The sequence below is a fragment of the Typha latifolia genome, chromosome 5, assembly GCF_019914945.1.
Source record: "Typha latifolia isolate L0001 chromosome 5, TyphaL0001v2, whole genome shotgun sequence".
Taxonomy (NCBI): Eukaryota; Viridiplantae; Streptophyta; class Magnoliopsida; order Poales; family Typhaceae; genus Typha; species Typha latifolia.
In genome coordinates this window covers 11392685-11409342 of record NC_133090.1, presented here as the reverse complement: position 1 = coordinate 11409342, position 16658 = coordinate 11392685, and the positions used below count along the sequence as shown (strand labels likewise).

The following is a 16658-nucleotide window of genomic DNA, read 5'->3' as shown; positions in this document are numbered from 1 at the left end:
TCCTTTGTTTCTTATCACACTCCACCCTTTTATTTTTCTTCTTTTAATCATGAGCATTTACTAAATATCAACCCTAATATTTATAGAAAAAAATTTAAACTCATAACTTATATCGTGAACCGATAAAACTCTACCACTAAATTATATCTGTGACCTACACTCCAGCCTAATTTTTTTCTTGCAAGCAAGTAGGTCATGTGGTCCAATTCTTTTATGGATAATTATTTTATTTAATTTCTTATAAGTTAGACAATAATGCTAATTCTTCGGTGAAATTTTTTATTAAATATCATCCTAACATTCATAGAAAATAAATTGAACTCATGACTTATCTTATGATGAACCGGTAGAAATCAACCACTAGATTATATATATCTGTGACCTATACTCTGGCCTAATTTTTTTGCTTACAAGCAAGTGGACATTATAGTCCACCTCTCCTATGAGAGAATTATTTTATTTATTTATTATTTTTTGTCTTATACTAGTCATCTTCTTATGCTAACCATTAGTTATTCTATGGTAGGAGTTTGGGAGATAATGATATATACTGAAAAGAGTCAAACTTTTGAAGCTTCACATGTTAGAGAACTTTTGCTTAGATTCCGCTGCTTTTCTTTATGCTCCTAACAACCATGAAATGTGAAGTTGATTGCTCGCCACGAAAAAATTATTACATAAAATTATATTCAAAAGTAGAAAATTATTATTTACATTAGCAAACCAATGTTTTTAGGTGGATGTTTTTATCAGAATTTTGACTTTTTATTTAATTTGGAGCGAATAATTTAATGGATCTTATAGCTTGTGTTGGTTTACTGTAATAATTAAATATTAGATAAAACATATAATAATAAATATGTTCTAATTTTCTTTTCACTTCTTTATTCTTCCCATTCAGATGAAATGTTAGTAAAATAATTAGAAAAATTATGACATATCATTAGATATACACTAACGCATAAATAAAATTATTTAAATAAATCTAATTATGATCAAAATGAAGTGCACAGAGACGATGAGATTTGCAATCCACGTGGGAAAGCAATTGAATAGAAAAATAAAAATAAAAAACCTACCTATGTTTATACGTGGGGAATGCATTAACTAGCATAAGCTAAGATACGCATGCATATTTAAGCAGCTTTGCATGCTTGCACGTGCGCATGTATGTGTCGCCATCAATGTACATGGGCATGGTGGAAAGATTACGGTAGCTTTTAATATATAGATAGTTGGTACGCCATTGATGTTTAAAATTGGTCGATATGGATAACTATGTTTATGGAATATTCTATAGAGATATGACATCTTAATAAATACATGAAATCTTGAAACTGAGCACATATAAACAACCTCTAGGATTTTGACCAAAACTCTTTTAAAAGAAATCATCTAAATTGAGCTATTAGTAAAACGCTAATTATCTTAATATTTTATTTAAGAAAAAAAAATGCTAATAAGTTCAGCGTCTTCTTTTTATATATAAGACGTTATGATCAGTATTTTATGTGTGATAACTAAAAAAAATTAAGGCAAACTTAGTTTAATCTATTAATATTGGGGTGATCTATTTTGATAAAAAAAAATATTTGAGACATAAACTCGCTTCTTATCACCAAAGAGGTTGTTTACGTATACCAAAAATATTATATAAACCACGTTCTTATCCTAAACACAAAATAATATGCTTATATTTTTGGAGTAATTACGTCTGCCCCCTTTGTACAATACCTAGTTTTCACGACATCCCTCTAAACTTTTAGGTTACAATATTCTCTAAATTTTGGATCCAAGTGAGAAACGCAAATGGCAACGATGGAATACACCTAATGACAATTTATATTCCTAATTAATATATCATAATATTATTAATTTTTAAATTAAAATAGCAGATAACTTACTCTATTCTCTCTCTTGTCTCCACTCGTCTTCTATTTTATAGGCATTGGGCGGCATGTGAATGGGAGAGTGACGACAGCGAGTTCACCCCCGTCTTTATGCGGCATCGTAGTGAGCTATCCGCGACCCCCCGTCTCACACGGTGTGGTAGCAAGCTCGGGCAATCTATCAATGTCCTCACTTAGGGAGAGAGAGAGAATAGGGAGGGAAGAATGAAGATGAGGATGGTAACAGTGAAGAGATGGGAGGAAGAAGATTGAATATAATAATAAGAAATTTTAAATTTTATTAGAAATTTTTTTATCATAATTTAATTAATGGGTTGTATAAAAATTACAAGGCATTTAGGTAATTTGGGGTTAATTATATTATAACTGCCACATAAGTTGTCTCACTCAATTTTTCTAATGCTATATTAATGGAAGGGTGACATTGAAATTTTTTTCAAAAGTTATGAGGGGACATTTTAATCTAAAAGTATATAATTTAAGGGGTGCAGATATAATTAATTCTATATTTTTTTGTTGTCACATCAATACCTTACCTTCTTGAATTAAACTTTTTACTAGGTTGCAGTAATTAACTTTTTATCCATGGTCTATGTTTTATAAGAATAATTAACCTGGGCCTCTCAGTTAACACATTTTCTACATAATCCCCCGGATTTACTTTTAGTGACTTATTGAGCCCTTTAATCATAAAAAGTCCAAAAAAAAAAGGCTCATTTCCCATTTTGTATCCATTAAAATTTTATGTTACAAAATAATATGACAACACTACATGATCAATTTGAGGTTCTCTAGGATCTATTTTATCCTTATGTTTTAATAAAAAAGCAAAGTTAAAAATAAAATAATTATTTTATATTTTCTAGTTAATACCGTCAAGAGATTTGAGAGATTTTTCATAGTTTATAAGTAAAGATAGATAGATAAGAAAGTGTACATAAAAGTGAGTAATTATCTTATTTTTATATTAAAAATTGATATTAATTTGAATAAAAAATACTTGTCCCCAATACATCCCTTCTCTTTCTTTTCCTACTTTTGTTGTTCTTTCTTTTTAGAACAACTCCAAAAGGAGTTGAGTGTGGATAAGCACAAGTCAATTGGACTCCTCTCTTACTACATCTATGAAGCAAAATTCATGCAGACATAATGAAATGTCAATGCCAATCATAACATGATAGAGAAGCAACTAAAATGTCCAGATCATTAAAAATGCTCACTATAAGGCAAAAGAAGAAGAAGAAGAAGAAGTCTGGAACCTTGAACTTTATATTAACTTTTTGTAAGAGAATTTAACATTCTTTGCAATTGTTGACTACACTCTGGGATTCTAAAATTACAACCCTAAGGGGGAAAAGATAAGATAAAAGCATACTAGTCTATATATAAGCCACTCTTGATTTGAAAGAGAAATAGACACATGACTTTGATGGTGTGTGACTTATGAGGCACACTTATGGAGAGAGAGTCTTAGAAAGTGATTGTTAGAGATGAGTGAGAAGTAACTCTAAAGCTCAGAAGGAGAGCTATAAAGTGAAAATGATTGATATAGACTAAGGGGGTTAAGACCTAGGGATTTTTACATAATTGATGCTGAAATATTTTTACACCTCTAAACTTAAAAGAGGGGTATTTTAGTCATTAATATTAATTATTAATGGAGAATTTAAAGGAGTCCATTCTTATAAAAATTTCTTTAGGTTTAAGAAGTGATCTCTTAACTAATATCTCAGTAGTTGAAATACTTACTTAGTTTTCTTTTTTCTTTTTTTAAGAGTTGATCTAATTATCTAATGGAAAGAAATAGTCAGGCTTGCAGGGTTTATATTATATTTTTTAAAATTTATGCTCTTTTTTTATGTTGCCGAATATGGCCTTCATCTGCCGCTACTCACGTGTATTTATATACGGCTGCTTCCCGCCAAGCCGCCTCGTTCTCCACTTTCTACCCACCGAACCGGAGAACTTGAGAGGTCGATTAGGGTTTCATGGAGTCCCAATCACATTCCATGATCACGCGGCCCTCATCTCTCTCTCAAGAAGACGACGACGCCTTCCTAGGGTTCGTCGATTACGCCATATCCATTCTCTCCTCGTCCTCCTCAGACGTCGACGGCGACGACTCCGGCGGAAGAGGCGGCGATCCGCCGCCTCCACCGCCGTGGAGCTGGGTCACCTCCCGTATACTAAAATCCTGCGTCGCCTACTCCAGCGGCGTCACCGCCGCCATCCTGCTCTCCGATCTGTTCCAGGTGGATTTTTTTCACTCTCTTTTTCCATATCCCTCTTGTTTTAGATTTTTTTTTTCTTTCTCGTTCCGATGCTTTGGGTTTTGATCGGTTTTAAGCAGGCTTGGAACGAGCAGCACAAGTATATGACCTCAAAGAAGAAGCTTGAATTGATGAATCTTCTGAACACGAGGCAGAGGAGAACGAGGCTTCCAAATACTGTTACAATCGATTCGATTTATGAGAAGAATTTCCTCTCTCTGGATAGTGTTCTTGAGGTGGTCGTCATCGACACCTTTCTTCTTCCAGGTTCTATTATTTGATTGGTTCTTTTGTAAGATTTATTAATTAAATGACTTCCTGTTGCAACTTTTCCTGGCAAATTTTATAAACTGCTCGCCTGACATCTGTTGTGTGCAATGCAATTAAAGTCCAGTTCTTCTGAGATTACACAAACTTTTAGATGTGTAGACTTTTGGCTGTTGTTATATTAGAAACTGTGGATTTTTTTACCAGGAACAAATATCTACATGCTTAGCTTAGGAGACATGTGGAGCTCATGTACCATTGACTTATATCTACATCGGAGGTATAGTTTGCTACTCTTCAACTTTGTTAATGTATTTTCTGCTGGGATAATAGTTTATTCAGAATGTTAATATAGAACGATCTGTGGATGTGATTCATCTTGGAGCAGAATATTTTCAAGTACTACTCTCAATATATCGTGTCCTGCACAACTGTGAAAGCTGTCACCATAAACAGGCTAGTTTACTTATCCTAACCTTGATAATGATGAGGAAAAGCTTAAATGTGATTCATTATACTGACCAGCATAATGATGGTTAAGATTATAATTCATGTATTGTCTTGCAAAGACCTTTTCTTCCCGCTTATATGTGATGCAAATAACAAGGTGTAAGTCAGAAATCATTTCAAATTAGTGTACTTTCTATGCAGTTATTGCAAACAATATTACTGTTTTTATTTGTCAAATGTCCTGTTTCTATCCTTTATAAATTCAAATTAATATCCTGTTAGATATTTCATTGTCATCCTGTCGCATTGTTTTAAATAGTTGTCTGCAATTGCAAATTGTCATCTTCTATTGCATTGAAAGATACCCTGTGAAGAATCATTAGCATGATCGTAGAAGGAAATGCAATCATGCTTGTCTATTATGATGCTAGATTCTATGACTATGTGGGGGAACATGGGATCCTGAAGAAAGGACGTGAGATCTTCCTCACTGGATGTTGTCTTCGTAGTGCTACAGAAGGATCTGGCCATCCTCGTCTTTTGCCAACAGAATATCTTATCATATTATTAGATGAGGTATTATACATATCTTTGACGTGTATATAGTTTAGTAGTTGGATTCAGTCCTTTTTCACTTAGTATCATTTTAGCCCAGATTCTTTTCCATTATACTAGGATGAGGCAACTACTTAGAAGTGGTTTAAAATATTTGTAATCCAACTGCTATTTCATTTCATTCTTGTTTTCTTCAAAGTTGTAATATATATATATATATAAACAATTAAATGCACCAATTATGAAAGAAAATAAAGAGAGTTGTTATTGTGGAAACACAACTAACCTTTTATCTTCGAGTGATCGCATAGGGAAATCAAAAGATTAGGCTTCATATAGGATGTGTTCGGTTGGCTGCCACTGTACTATTTGGTCAATCAGATTAATATTTAAGAAATGTTTCAAAAATCAGACACCAGATGTAGGCTGTTGATGGAGCACATAACATTGCAGTAGGCAGGTGCATGCTTGGGTCATATGTGTTTCTTATTTTGGACACTCAATTTTGTAAACTTATATCCTATAGGAACTAAGTAGTGGATGTTTAGTTTCAACTATTTGGGGTCAGCTATATGGATCCTTTTGCTATATTAAACTCTATTTATCGAAAGGAAGATCTTTACTCTTAGGCACAAGTCCCACTGTGCAGAATTCAACAGAGGTAAGCAAAAGAAGGGAAAAAAGAGTGAGGATAGTAAAACTTTATATCCAGTGGCTCATCTGGAGTCTGGAATAACTGAAGTGTTGAAAGCACATTTTTTAAGGGTTGTTCTCATAAAAACTAGTACAATTGAATAGGTTTTAGATGTCTCAAGATTTTTGAAATTATCTTGTTGTGAAATATATTTAATTATGATAATTCATTCTACTAATGTTCTGGTGGAGCCTTTGATATTTTTCACCTTACTTATTTTACTCACTATATTGTAGGACAAAGATGAAGATGCTATGTTACTGGGAGCCCAGTTCTGCACATATTCTTTCTCGTCAATATCACTTGAGGAAGCAAAGAATGGTGCCTCATACTCCTTCTATGCAAGGCAAGATTATAGTCGCTGAAAAATAATGTGCAGAGAATACATCTGGAGAATATATTGTTGCCACCTGTATGATTTTACAATTTCCATATACATATCTAAACCAAATCCCTGAAAAACTTAGACAAGACAGCATAATGCAGCAATAAGAGGAAGAAAAATCAGAAGGAAATTCAGAACCGAAAATGAGATTTTTACTATCTTTTCTTTTTTCCCCTAAAAGAAAAATACAGGCTGTAATTTTAGTTTTTGTCAATGGAAATCTGCAACAAAGGTTTAAATAGAAAAAAAAATACAACAACAAAAGAATGCTCATAGATGTTAATATTAATTTATTAGGCCTCTTGACTGATATCCTAATTGGGCAGACAAGAGTTTTGAGTCTTTTGACACCTCTCAGCAGAGTAAATGGTTCAACTGGGATACCAAATCCTGCTATCTCTATTTTTTTTCTCTCTCAAGAACTATTAATTATTGTGAAAAAGAGGGACAATAGAAGGATCCTTGGGCTGGAGAATCTACTTATGACCTCTTGTGTCTTCATTTGGCTGTTTCATATGTGAACTGATCATTTGACTTTAAACCAGATTTGTTGATATCATTGTATGACATTTATAAGCTATCTGAGTGAAATAGGTTTTAGTCATGTACTTGGCCCATAAAAGAACCTAAAATTTGGCTCCAATGCCCATAGCCTGTATGAAGGAATTGAATATTCAACATGTGGATCCCTTTAAGTATGAAAAACTTAAGTTGACTGTTGACAAACTACATGTACTGTTATATAGAGTTGACTCCAAATAGTTGGAACTAGCTATATAGTTGTTATTGTTGTGACAGGAGCTAATACACTTTAGAGTTTTCATGATATAATATGGATTCTTATCTTCTACTTAGTGTTTCTCATGTAAGGGAGTTGAGCATTCAATCAAGGATTGTTGTGTCAGTGGCACATACCATACCAATATCCTGTCGGCATGCCACAGCATACTAGTGACGCAACTGATACACATGTAATATGCTTTTTAGGGTCTTTATACATGTTTTTAGTTTGAATATATGTAATAAAGTATACATTAGAACAAGGATGGTCGTGCCACAAGCACAGCCATGCTGACCACCTGCCGGCAAAGCATGCCACATATTGCAAAAAGAGGGAGATAAAAAGAGGAGGGAGACTACTCACCTTTACTCTTCGAACTTGTCATTGCCGTGAGCTCGACGACAAGGTCGGCAAGGAGCGGATCATTGCTAGGAGAGGTGTGGTACGACACCCCCTCGTGCCACATGTCGATATGCCGCTGGCACGACTATCTTTGCATTAGAGTCTTTTGTCCTTTGATAGTATTATAAATGACCTATTTTGTTAAAGATATAGCAATAATCAAGTAGAAATATGATTCAACTCATAATATGGTTGAACACATTTATTAATTGACAATAGTTCAATAATTAAAAACTAAAAACTAATTAAACATAGAATGATGAAGAGAATTAAAGACTTCAATTTTTAGCATAAGAATAACACGAGAACATTACATCAATCACTGCTAATAATCCTCAAAGCTCACTCATTCATAGTATTGCTCATTATAATCTTTACATACTTTTCCTTCATATTTGAAGTTTTCTATAGATCTCACACCAAAATGTTAGACCTATATAGAAAGACCTATACAAATGATAGATCTAGCAAAATTTGCTAGATCTATCATTTGTATACTCCAAAATGTTCAACAATGTATTGAAAAATCAAAAGCTCTCACCAAGGTACTTGGGTTGAATGAGGTAATCAGAAAATTCTTGGAATGTATAGCAAGGTTACCTTAATGAAGTGACACCTACCTAACAAATTTAAGTAGGCATTAAGTAAAGTGCCACCTACCTAACCAATTTAATTAGGCATTAAGTAAAGTGCCTTAACCCTTAATGTAGTCATGGTTAAGCATCCATAACAATTCCATGGTCAGTAAGTGAATAGGTCTCCTATACTGTATGAATATGTCCAGCCTTGCTTTATAAGTCGGCGTAAAATAAACAAAGCCTTTGCCTATCCCTTTGCCTATCCCTTTGCCTTAACAATTTGGAGAAGTATACAAGGAGCACTGGAAGAATAGGTTCTTATTAACACTTTGGCTATCTTTTTGGTTACACAATTTGACTTAGGTTATAACTAAATTGGTATTTCTAAAAAAATGTGATATTTCTCAAAAATGTTATTTGTACTTAATTAAAAAGAAAACTTTTATTGTTGAATACGATATATATAACTGATGACTGGAAGACTTGTGTGTTGAAGTTTAAAACTTGAATATTAGTCTGGTGGTCCCTGGATAGTTTAACTCAAATGCTGTCCAATTACTATTACTTATATTGGTGAAGTAGAAGTTTGTTTTCACTTTTCCCAGTGGAGTTCCCTGATCATATTGGTGCTTCAGGCAACATGGATTTTTTGTCCTGGATGATATCTTTTTTTTGACAACATTATGGATTGAGGCTGGGAACTGGGATTTGCTTTTCTTGATTGGAGATGGATGGAGTTGGTCCGAGTTCTGAAATGAATAGGCCCTTGTGATTTGGAATGTAGAAATTATATGAACAATGTCAGTTATATTTTGGTTGAGCACTTTGTGATTTATCCTTATCATTTTCCAGGATCAGATCCATTGAATCTTTGGAACCTTTTAGGTCTATACAGAGAAAGCAGATTAGTCTTGTTGATAACGATGATGCCAAGATAAAGTTTCTTTTATGGGGCGAGCAGGTTCTCGTTGCCAATCTTTTAAGGTTCAGTCTACTTTTATGGGCCTAGTAGTTTGGTTTCTTATTCAGCTATGACAAATTAGCCTTCCAATTTCAGTGTTGGAAGTATGCTTGCATTGGATAGACCTTTCATTGCAAATATTGTCGACAGCGATAATGAGGCATCTCAGGAATTATGTCTTGAATATGGCAGTGTGACACAGATTTATCTGGTGCCAGTTATTCAACATGAGGAACAGGTAGTTACTCGATCTTGATGCTGCTAAGGGAAACCCCTGCTCATTTTACTGGTATTTTGATACTTTATGGCTTTATATGTAACTTATATATTATATGTTTATGCTAGGTAATTCTGACATCCACTCAAATGAGGAGTCAAGGGTCAAGGCTGTTGAGGGTATCAAATGAGAGTCAAGGGCTAAATGCTTCACAAGTAACATTACCACGTGATTCACTTGGCTCAATTGACTTCAGTAAATATCCATTTCGAGTATGTTGACAGATTACCTTTTTCATTTGAATAGTTGAGTGGATCTTTATGTCTAGCCACTTGTCAGATATTTTTAACATTAAATCTCTAATTCACTATCGATACACATATTGGTCTATGGACTAATCCTGCCCCCAGTATCCTTTGAGTGCTAAGCTTAAACATATTTTGTTTTCTTGGTTCTCCGTCTCATGCTCCTTCTCTTCGTACCTTTTTCTTGTTTTCCCATGGTCACTGTTTAATTCTAGGACCAATACTAAGATTGCTGAACACCTACAACAATGTGATTAATATAGGAAAAAATTTTGAAGGACACTTGGATGGTCTCGGTCTCCCCCAATTCCTTGGAAATTGGATACCTTGTATTCATTAATGGAGTATGCGAATTGGCTCTTGCATTGCCTTTTATCCAGCTGAAGCATAGAATATGTGCATTATGCCATTATCTTGCTGACTTTTTTAAGTTTCTTATTTCTTGAAACATATTTGAAATTTTCAGACATATGTGATTGATCTTCGTGACAAGATGACGGGTGTCAGTTTATATGTCACTGTAACAAACATATTCAGACAAGAAAAGATGTTAGATACTGTCTTTTGTGTGGCAATTGAAGATCTTACAGGAGTAGCAGTAGCAAAGCTACACTTTGTGGAATCCTGGTAAACCTCAATGGCTTGTATCTTATGCATTATCATCATGAACAGGATGCTCAAAACTTCTAGTTTTGTCTTTCTTTTGTTCTTTTAGCTTTCTGAAAACATACTTGGATTGAGGTGTTAGACATTAAATATCATGCCTAAATCTATATTCTTGGGAGACTGAAATATATTGTTGATTTTGAACTGGTTCATAAAATCATGTTTGGCGATAGTTGCAGACTTTCAGTGATAGTATACTCATTCTGTTAATTACAAGGATTAGTTTTTGAATTATCTTCAAGCAAGAATATGAAACAGAATCATTACGAAGATCACCTTATCAACAACTAGTTATGTGCTACTGCTAAATCAAGAAGAAATAATTCTGCTGAACTGTCACTGGCACAAGTAGGTACATGTCCAAATTAAGAATGTCTAAGATACTCTACTGAGTCGTACTTGCACTAGCATTGTATGAGCCAATCTAGAGTAGCAGCCTGCTTGGCTATTGGTAGCTCAAGTTATAAGAGACATTTTACAAATTCATCTGACCAAAACTTGAGTCATCCTAGGAATGGATCATATCTGGCAATCCCAAGTGGCATTCTTTCAGTTGTGGAGATATGAGAGGAAGACAAAGGCAAGATCTACCTCACACTCAATCATACACCGGCCTGTTACAGCCAGCCAGTGACATTCAATGTACAGTGTCATGTCTAATAAACCTCTGAGTTGGAGGAACAGGATGCATGTATTTACTAACTGCAGTGGAATCGGACCATGTACTACTATCTTGTGGTCATGGGTTTGAATCATTGAAACTGCTACTTTAATCTAATTATACAATCCTGGTTATGTACAGTGTATCGGCCCGCAGCCTCGTGTTTCGGGAATATTTATAATTATATCTGGTACTTTGTTGGTTCTTGAATTCATTGGTGCTGGTGACTGGAGATCTAGATTGCATACAAATCAGCGTCATAGAAGCCTTTATGATTAAAAGAGATTGGCTAGACAGTAAGTCAGCAAGATTCCACTGAAAGGATATAAATCATATTCTACTATCCCTTATTTATGACTATCATTCTTAGGAAATGGCATAACTACAATAATAATCTGCCATTGGGGTTAATTGCAATAATGATATATTGAATTCTGCTGTTCTTACATTTTTTTCAAATATATAATTATGTGTGGATAAATGTAATAATATTGCTGTTCAGGATACTAAAAGTATGGGCCTTCTTAAACTGTATTTTGAGTCAGTAATTTAAGATGTAGAAGTTGCTGCAATTATTTTGTGCAAGCATTCAGTACAACTTTGCTTTGGTTCTACCTGTTATTTTCAGGTCATTAGGAAGAGTTGGAGTTGGTCATACAGTTTACATATCAGGATTGACTTGTTCCATGACTTCAGAAAAGCTGTGAGCAGTCAATTTCTCTGTATTGGTATTCCATCATTGTGTAATTTTGAATTGCGTATTTTGTTAGAACCTGTCTTTACCTTACCTGTCTAATGCTCCAGAGAGTGAGATTTTTCTCGAGCTTTGGCACTGGGGATGATTTTTATTGTTCTATACAAATTCAGATTTCAAGTGTAATATTATTTCCCAGATTACAATATGTTTGATTTTGCTTCTTGACAGGCTTGAAGTTTCCTGGTTTGAGAAGGAATCTGGGACTTCTTTGGTTAATCTGAGTTGCCTGCCAGCTTTATTGACCTCATCATGCCTCCAAAAGATAGCATATTTATCTGACGTCTCTAATTTGACAAACACCACACATGTAAGTGTTTCTTGGAGGCATATCCTTTTCACTAATATCTAACTAAAGTTTCTCCCATGACAAGTACCTCTGTGGTTCTACATTTGATTCTTCTTTGGTCCATATCATGCATTTGCCTTTATCGTAACTGTCTTCTTTTTTCTTTTTCTTTTCTTTTCATAGAAGGCAGAGACTGCCCAGTTTAATTAAGAAACCAAAATGATGACCAACCTTCCTTAACTGAGAAGATAACAAAATCAGAAAGGACTTTAGACAACACTATAAGAAGTCCTTTCTGCATTTGGTGCCTAGTTTGATGCGGGATGATAATGTTTTTTCTGTTTCTTTTTGGATGTTCTATATCATTGGGTCTCCCTTGGCATCTTCCTTTGGGGTACATCAGAGTCTAGTCACTTCCATGTCATCATTGATGTATGTTGGCCAGATTTGGCGACAATGAGTGTTAAATAATATCAACAAAGGGACGTGCATGATTAAATATTTTCAGTCGATAATGGAGCTAAACTTAAGAACAATTATAAAGAAAGTAGAAACAAGAGTCAAGAGTTTCATATTTGATATAATTATGGATTGCAGAATTTATTACCAAGCTACAAGAGAATATAGTAGTTTTTGTATCTATCTTACATCTTCAAAATCTCAGTGAAATGTGAAGCCTAAAGTATGATCCTGAAAATCTGAACTCATGAAGGAAATATGTTATGCCAGAAATCTAGGATGATTATTCCAGCAAATAGCCTTTATCCTAGTGTAGATTGCAATGAAGCTAAAGAGTATATATGGTCCTGAAATCATGAAGGCAATACGTTGGAAAGCTAGGATGGTACATTTCATCAATTAGTCTACATTTCAATATGTTCTAAGATTAGTTGCTATGATAGGTTACTACTGGCTACAATCAGGCTATTTCATACAATGATGATTGGATGTGAATAGGTTAAATAGGGCGACCTTTGCATAGTGTTGCCGATATGTGGATGTTTTGATTGACGACTAGCTCCATTATAAGAAATCAAATAAGAAATTGAGTGTATTCAACACAAGTTAGCATTATCACCTATGAAGGATAAGTGGAAATCTATTGAGATAATTTAGATATGTGCAACAAAACCCACACATTACACTATTAAGTAGGGATCTTCATAGAAGGTCCCATTAGAGGGAGGGGAGACAAAAATGACATGGGAGGAAGTAGTAAGAAAAGACAGGATAACACTTAACAAAGAATTTCATACTAAATAGAGTGATAGACCTAAATGGTAGAAAAGGATCCGTATTGCTGGCCCTAAATAGTTGGGACCAGCAGCTTGTTTCCACTCTTTCACATAGGTGTGTTCCTACGTACAATTGCACTGCTTGATGCTTAGTTGGACTTGCCCACATATTTTCTTAGAGATAGTGAAGAAAGGGCACGTTTTGAAGTTGTACATGCCTGACTATGTTACGCTAACTGAATCAAATGTTGCTACTTATGTACCAGAAGAAATTTCATCTGTACTCAAGTTTCTACACTGCTATGATATGCTTATCTGGCAAATACATCTGATGATGTATAGATCTTAAATTGGTTATGATGTTGTTAATATGTCTTATATGGACAGATATGTTATGTGCACATTGAGCAAATAGAGCATCATAATGTACAACTACTGCATGTTCCTTGTGGATGCTTTGCAAAGGAAAGATCAGATGGATTAGTTGAGTGTAGCTTTTGTCAGTGTGGCTGCAACAGCAGGTGTATGTATAGCTTTCAATTGCATGTAACTATTGCAGATGAAAGTGGGAAGGTTTTGTCATGGTGTATTGGACAAACTGCTGCAGAGTTGCTGCAAATTTCTCCTGATGAATTTCTAGTGCTCCCTGAGGTACAGTTCTATTTAATAAAAAAAGAAGCCCTTTTATTACATGCAAACGGTGAATCTTGAGTATTCTTACAATCTTCTATGAAATGAAAGATAAGAACAAGCTGGATGTTTTAAAGTAAGATTGCCTTAAGCCCTTTATACATAATCAATCAATATGGTTTTGACAAGTAGAAGGGAGCTGACATGATCACATACTGGTTATTACTTAAGGAGTATTTGGGAAATTGCTCAGTGTGATGTCTTTTCTGGTTAGTTTGCTAGGCGGTGTTTATAAGGAGTGGAACTAAATGGATAGATAACCTGCATCATGTAATGGATATATATCCAAAAACACAGCAGCCTCTTAGGTTGATGAAGTCAACACCTAGATTTTTGGGACCATCATTAACACAGAGCAATTCCGAGAATGTGCCTCCATATACCTAAGACAAGTTAATGGAAAATCATTTGTTACTCTAAATAAGAAATATACTCACAATAATGAAGTATCAATTATCTAACTAATATAATCTGGCTTCCGATCAAACATTTTATTTTATTTTCTTTTCCTTTTAATATCTTTTGTCTTCTTCCACTGCTATCTCACCCTTTCACTCATCTTCCACCTTATTTTAGAGAAGCTAAGTAAAAGTTAGGCACAGCAGTTGTCTGAGACTTAACTGCCCAGAACTGCATCGGTAATTGCCTCTTTATCATATGAGAGCTAAGTGTGGATAATGGTGAATATGAAATTTGTACTAGAAGTCATCAAATAACGGCTTCTGATATTTTAGTGTGTTTGTCGTTGAACTGCAGTTACTTCATTTTAGGGATGTAAATACCTCGTTACTACTTCAGCCTTCTGATATCTCAAGGCCTCCTTTGTGTATGACCATCTGCCTAACCTTCGGCCCTATGCAATCCTCTGTCTCCTATATCTACTTGTTCAATCTCTTTCATATTTCATGAGTATAGATAGGCCATGTGGCAGGTTTTAACCTAAAATATTGTCTTGGATCTTTTCCTTTGGCTGGTTAAAGATTTTCTCCATTTCTAGCTTTAAAGTAGTAATGTCAGTGAACAGTCAATTGTAAATATGCTCTTTCTGAGTTAGTTTTGATAGTTTATTCAAGAACTTAACGTTGCCTTGGTCTTTGACACCTCATTCAAGAGTCATCTTAATTTAACATTGTGATTTGCTGTAGTATATGAAGTTTTAGGTATTAGGATATGACAAATTCATTCAATATCATTGATGTGATACTTGCTGGGGTGCTGATTTACATTACACCATATACAGAAGGAAGAACACACACCATAGATACAGAAATATATTATATTACCTGACTGTTTTTCTCATAGTATGTATTGTGATGTATCCAGGACGAACAAGCAATGTATCTTTATTCCCTACAGAACGAAAAATTCAAGGTTTCTCTCGTAAATAGCAAGAGGCATAGTGTTGGTTCTCTTGCTTCAAGCCAAGAAAATCTTCCAGAATGGGAGATAACACGCGCCCAAAAATGTGAATGAGGTCTTGCATAGAAGACTGCAGCATCACTTATTTCAAATAGGCTGCCTTGCTGGAAATTCCGGATAAGTAAATATCACATGCGTCTTCATCTACAGGTATGTGTTTTATGCTTCAAGATTTGCTGAAGTACAATTCCATCACGTATTTGAACATGGTTCTCTTTGAATGCTAGATCTCCCGAAATCTCTCAAGCAAGAACAGCCAGATTTTGGTAAGCACTGGATAGTGTATCTCATTGTCTGGTGCTCTTCAGCTGGACAAGCAGTTCTGTTTTGGCAGATTTGTTGAATGAAGGTTCTAGAGAAGAAAAAAGAAAGAAAGAAAGAAAGAAAGAGGCTAAACTCTGAGAACTTCTGCTATAACACCGTTCTTGGGAGGAAAGAGGTAGATCATACTGTTAATGCTGAAGCGGTTTTTATTTTGTGTCAGCAAATTTTCTCAATGATGCTGCAAGCCCCCCAAGCAGCCTATGCTGTTTCACACTTTGTAAACTATTGCTCCTGAGATGTAAGCAACCAGCTTTTGTAATTTATCTTCTAATGCAAGTATTCTCTACATGTCTGTTATATGTAGATCAGTTATTTCCCCGTTCATATATGATGTTTCTGAGTTCGTATCTGATCATCAGTTGTTAGTAGAAACTTGTATATCCAAATCAGTAGTTTTAAGTGTGTTTCAAGCATTTGTTGAGGTACTTGGCCAACTCTTTCTATTGTCATTTCTATGAGACTATAAAAAGGCAAGAAAATGGTAAAATTTAATCTCTTTAATGAAGAGATATCTAAAATAAACGTGCACTCTTTAGCAGTAATGTGAGAGAAGTGGGCGTGGCCCATCTCTAAATACAGCTCAGCTTACCACCCAAATAGTAGTTACTTTGACTTAGTTGGGCGAATCATCAAGATTTGAGTTCGAACTGCAAACCCTACTCTCTATAATAAGTAGCTCGAACTACTTAAACAAATCACTTGTTACCGTGGGAAAACAGATAAATAAATAAATTCCAAAACCAATCATGGATGGTGTTCACAATTCTCTACAAGCAAGAGCTGCTGTATTCATCCTCCATTGTTTGTGCCCAACCAGTGGTGCTAAAAATAGGGAAAAGGAACTC

The 16658-nt window shown here is 34.7% G+C and overlaps 1 protein-coding gene across 2 annotated transcripts; it reads left to right on the top strand.

The window, feature by feature from the left end:
- The first annotated feature begins 3843 nt into the window (after positions 1 to 3843).
- On the top strand, positions 3844 to 16110 carry LOC140789824 (uncharacterized). 2 transcript variants are annotated; one of them, XM_073139672.1, is made up of 14 exons: positions 3844 to 4162; positions 4261 to 4447; positions 4655 to 4727; positions 5329 to 5473; positions 6383 to 6492; positions 9145 to 9276; positions 9350 to 9491; positions 9599 to 9742; positions 10242 to 10402; positions 11731 to 11805; positions 12028 to 12166; positions 13768 to 14031; positions 15394 to 15639; positions 15717 to 16110. In XM_073139672.1, the coding sequence occupies exons 1-13, from the start codon at positions 3899 to 3901 to the stop codon at positions 15541 to 15543; spliced, it is 1986 nt and encodes a 661-aa protein (XP_072995773.1). In that variant the 5' UTR covers positions 3844 to 3898; the 3' UTR covers positions 15544 to 15639; positions 15717 to 16110. The 2 variants fall into 2 exon arrangements, with proteins under 2 accessions (XP_072995773.1, XP_072995774.1); XM_073139673.1 differs by lacking the exon at positions 11731 to 11805.
- Positions 16111 to 16658: the final 548 nt, after the last annotated feature.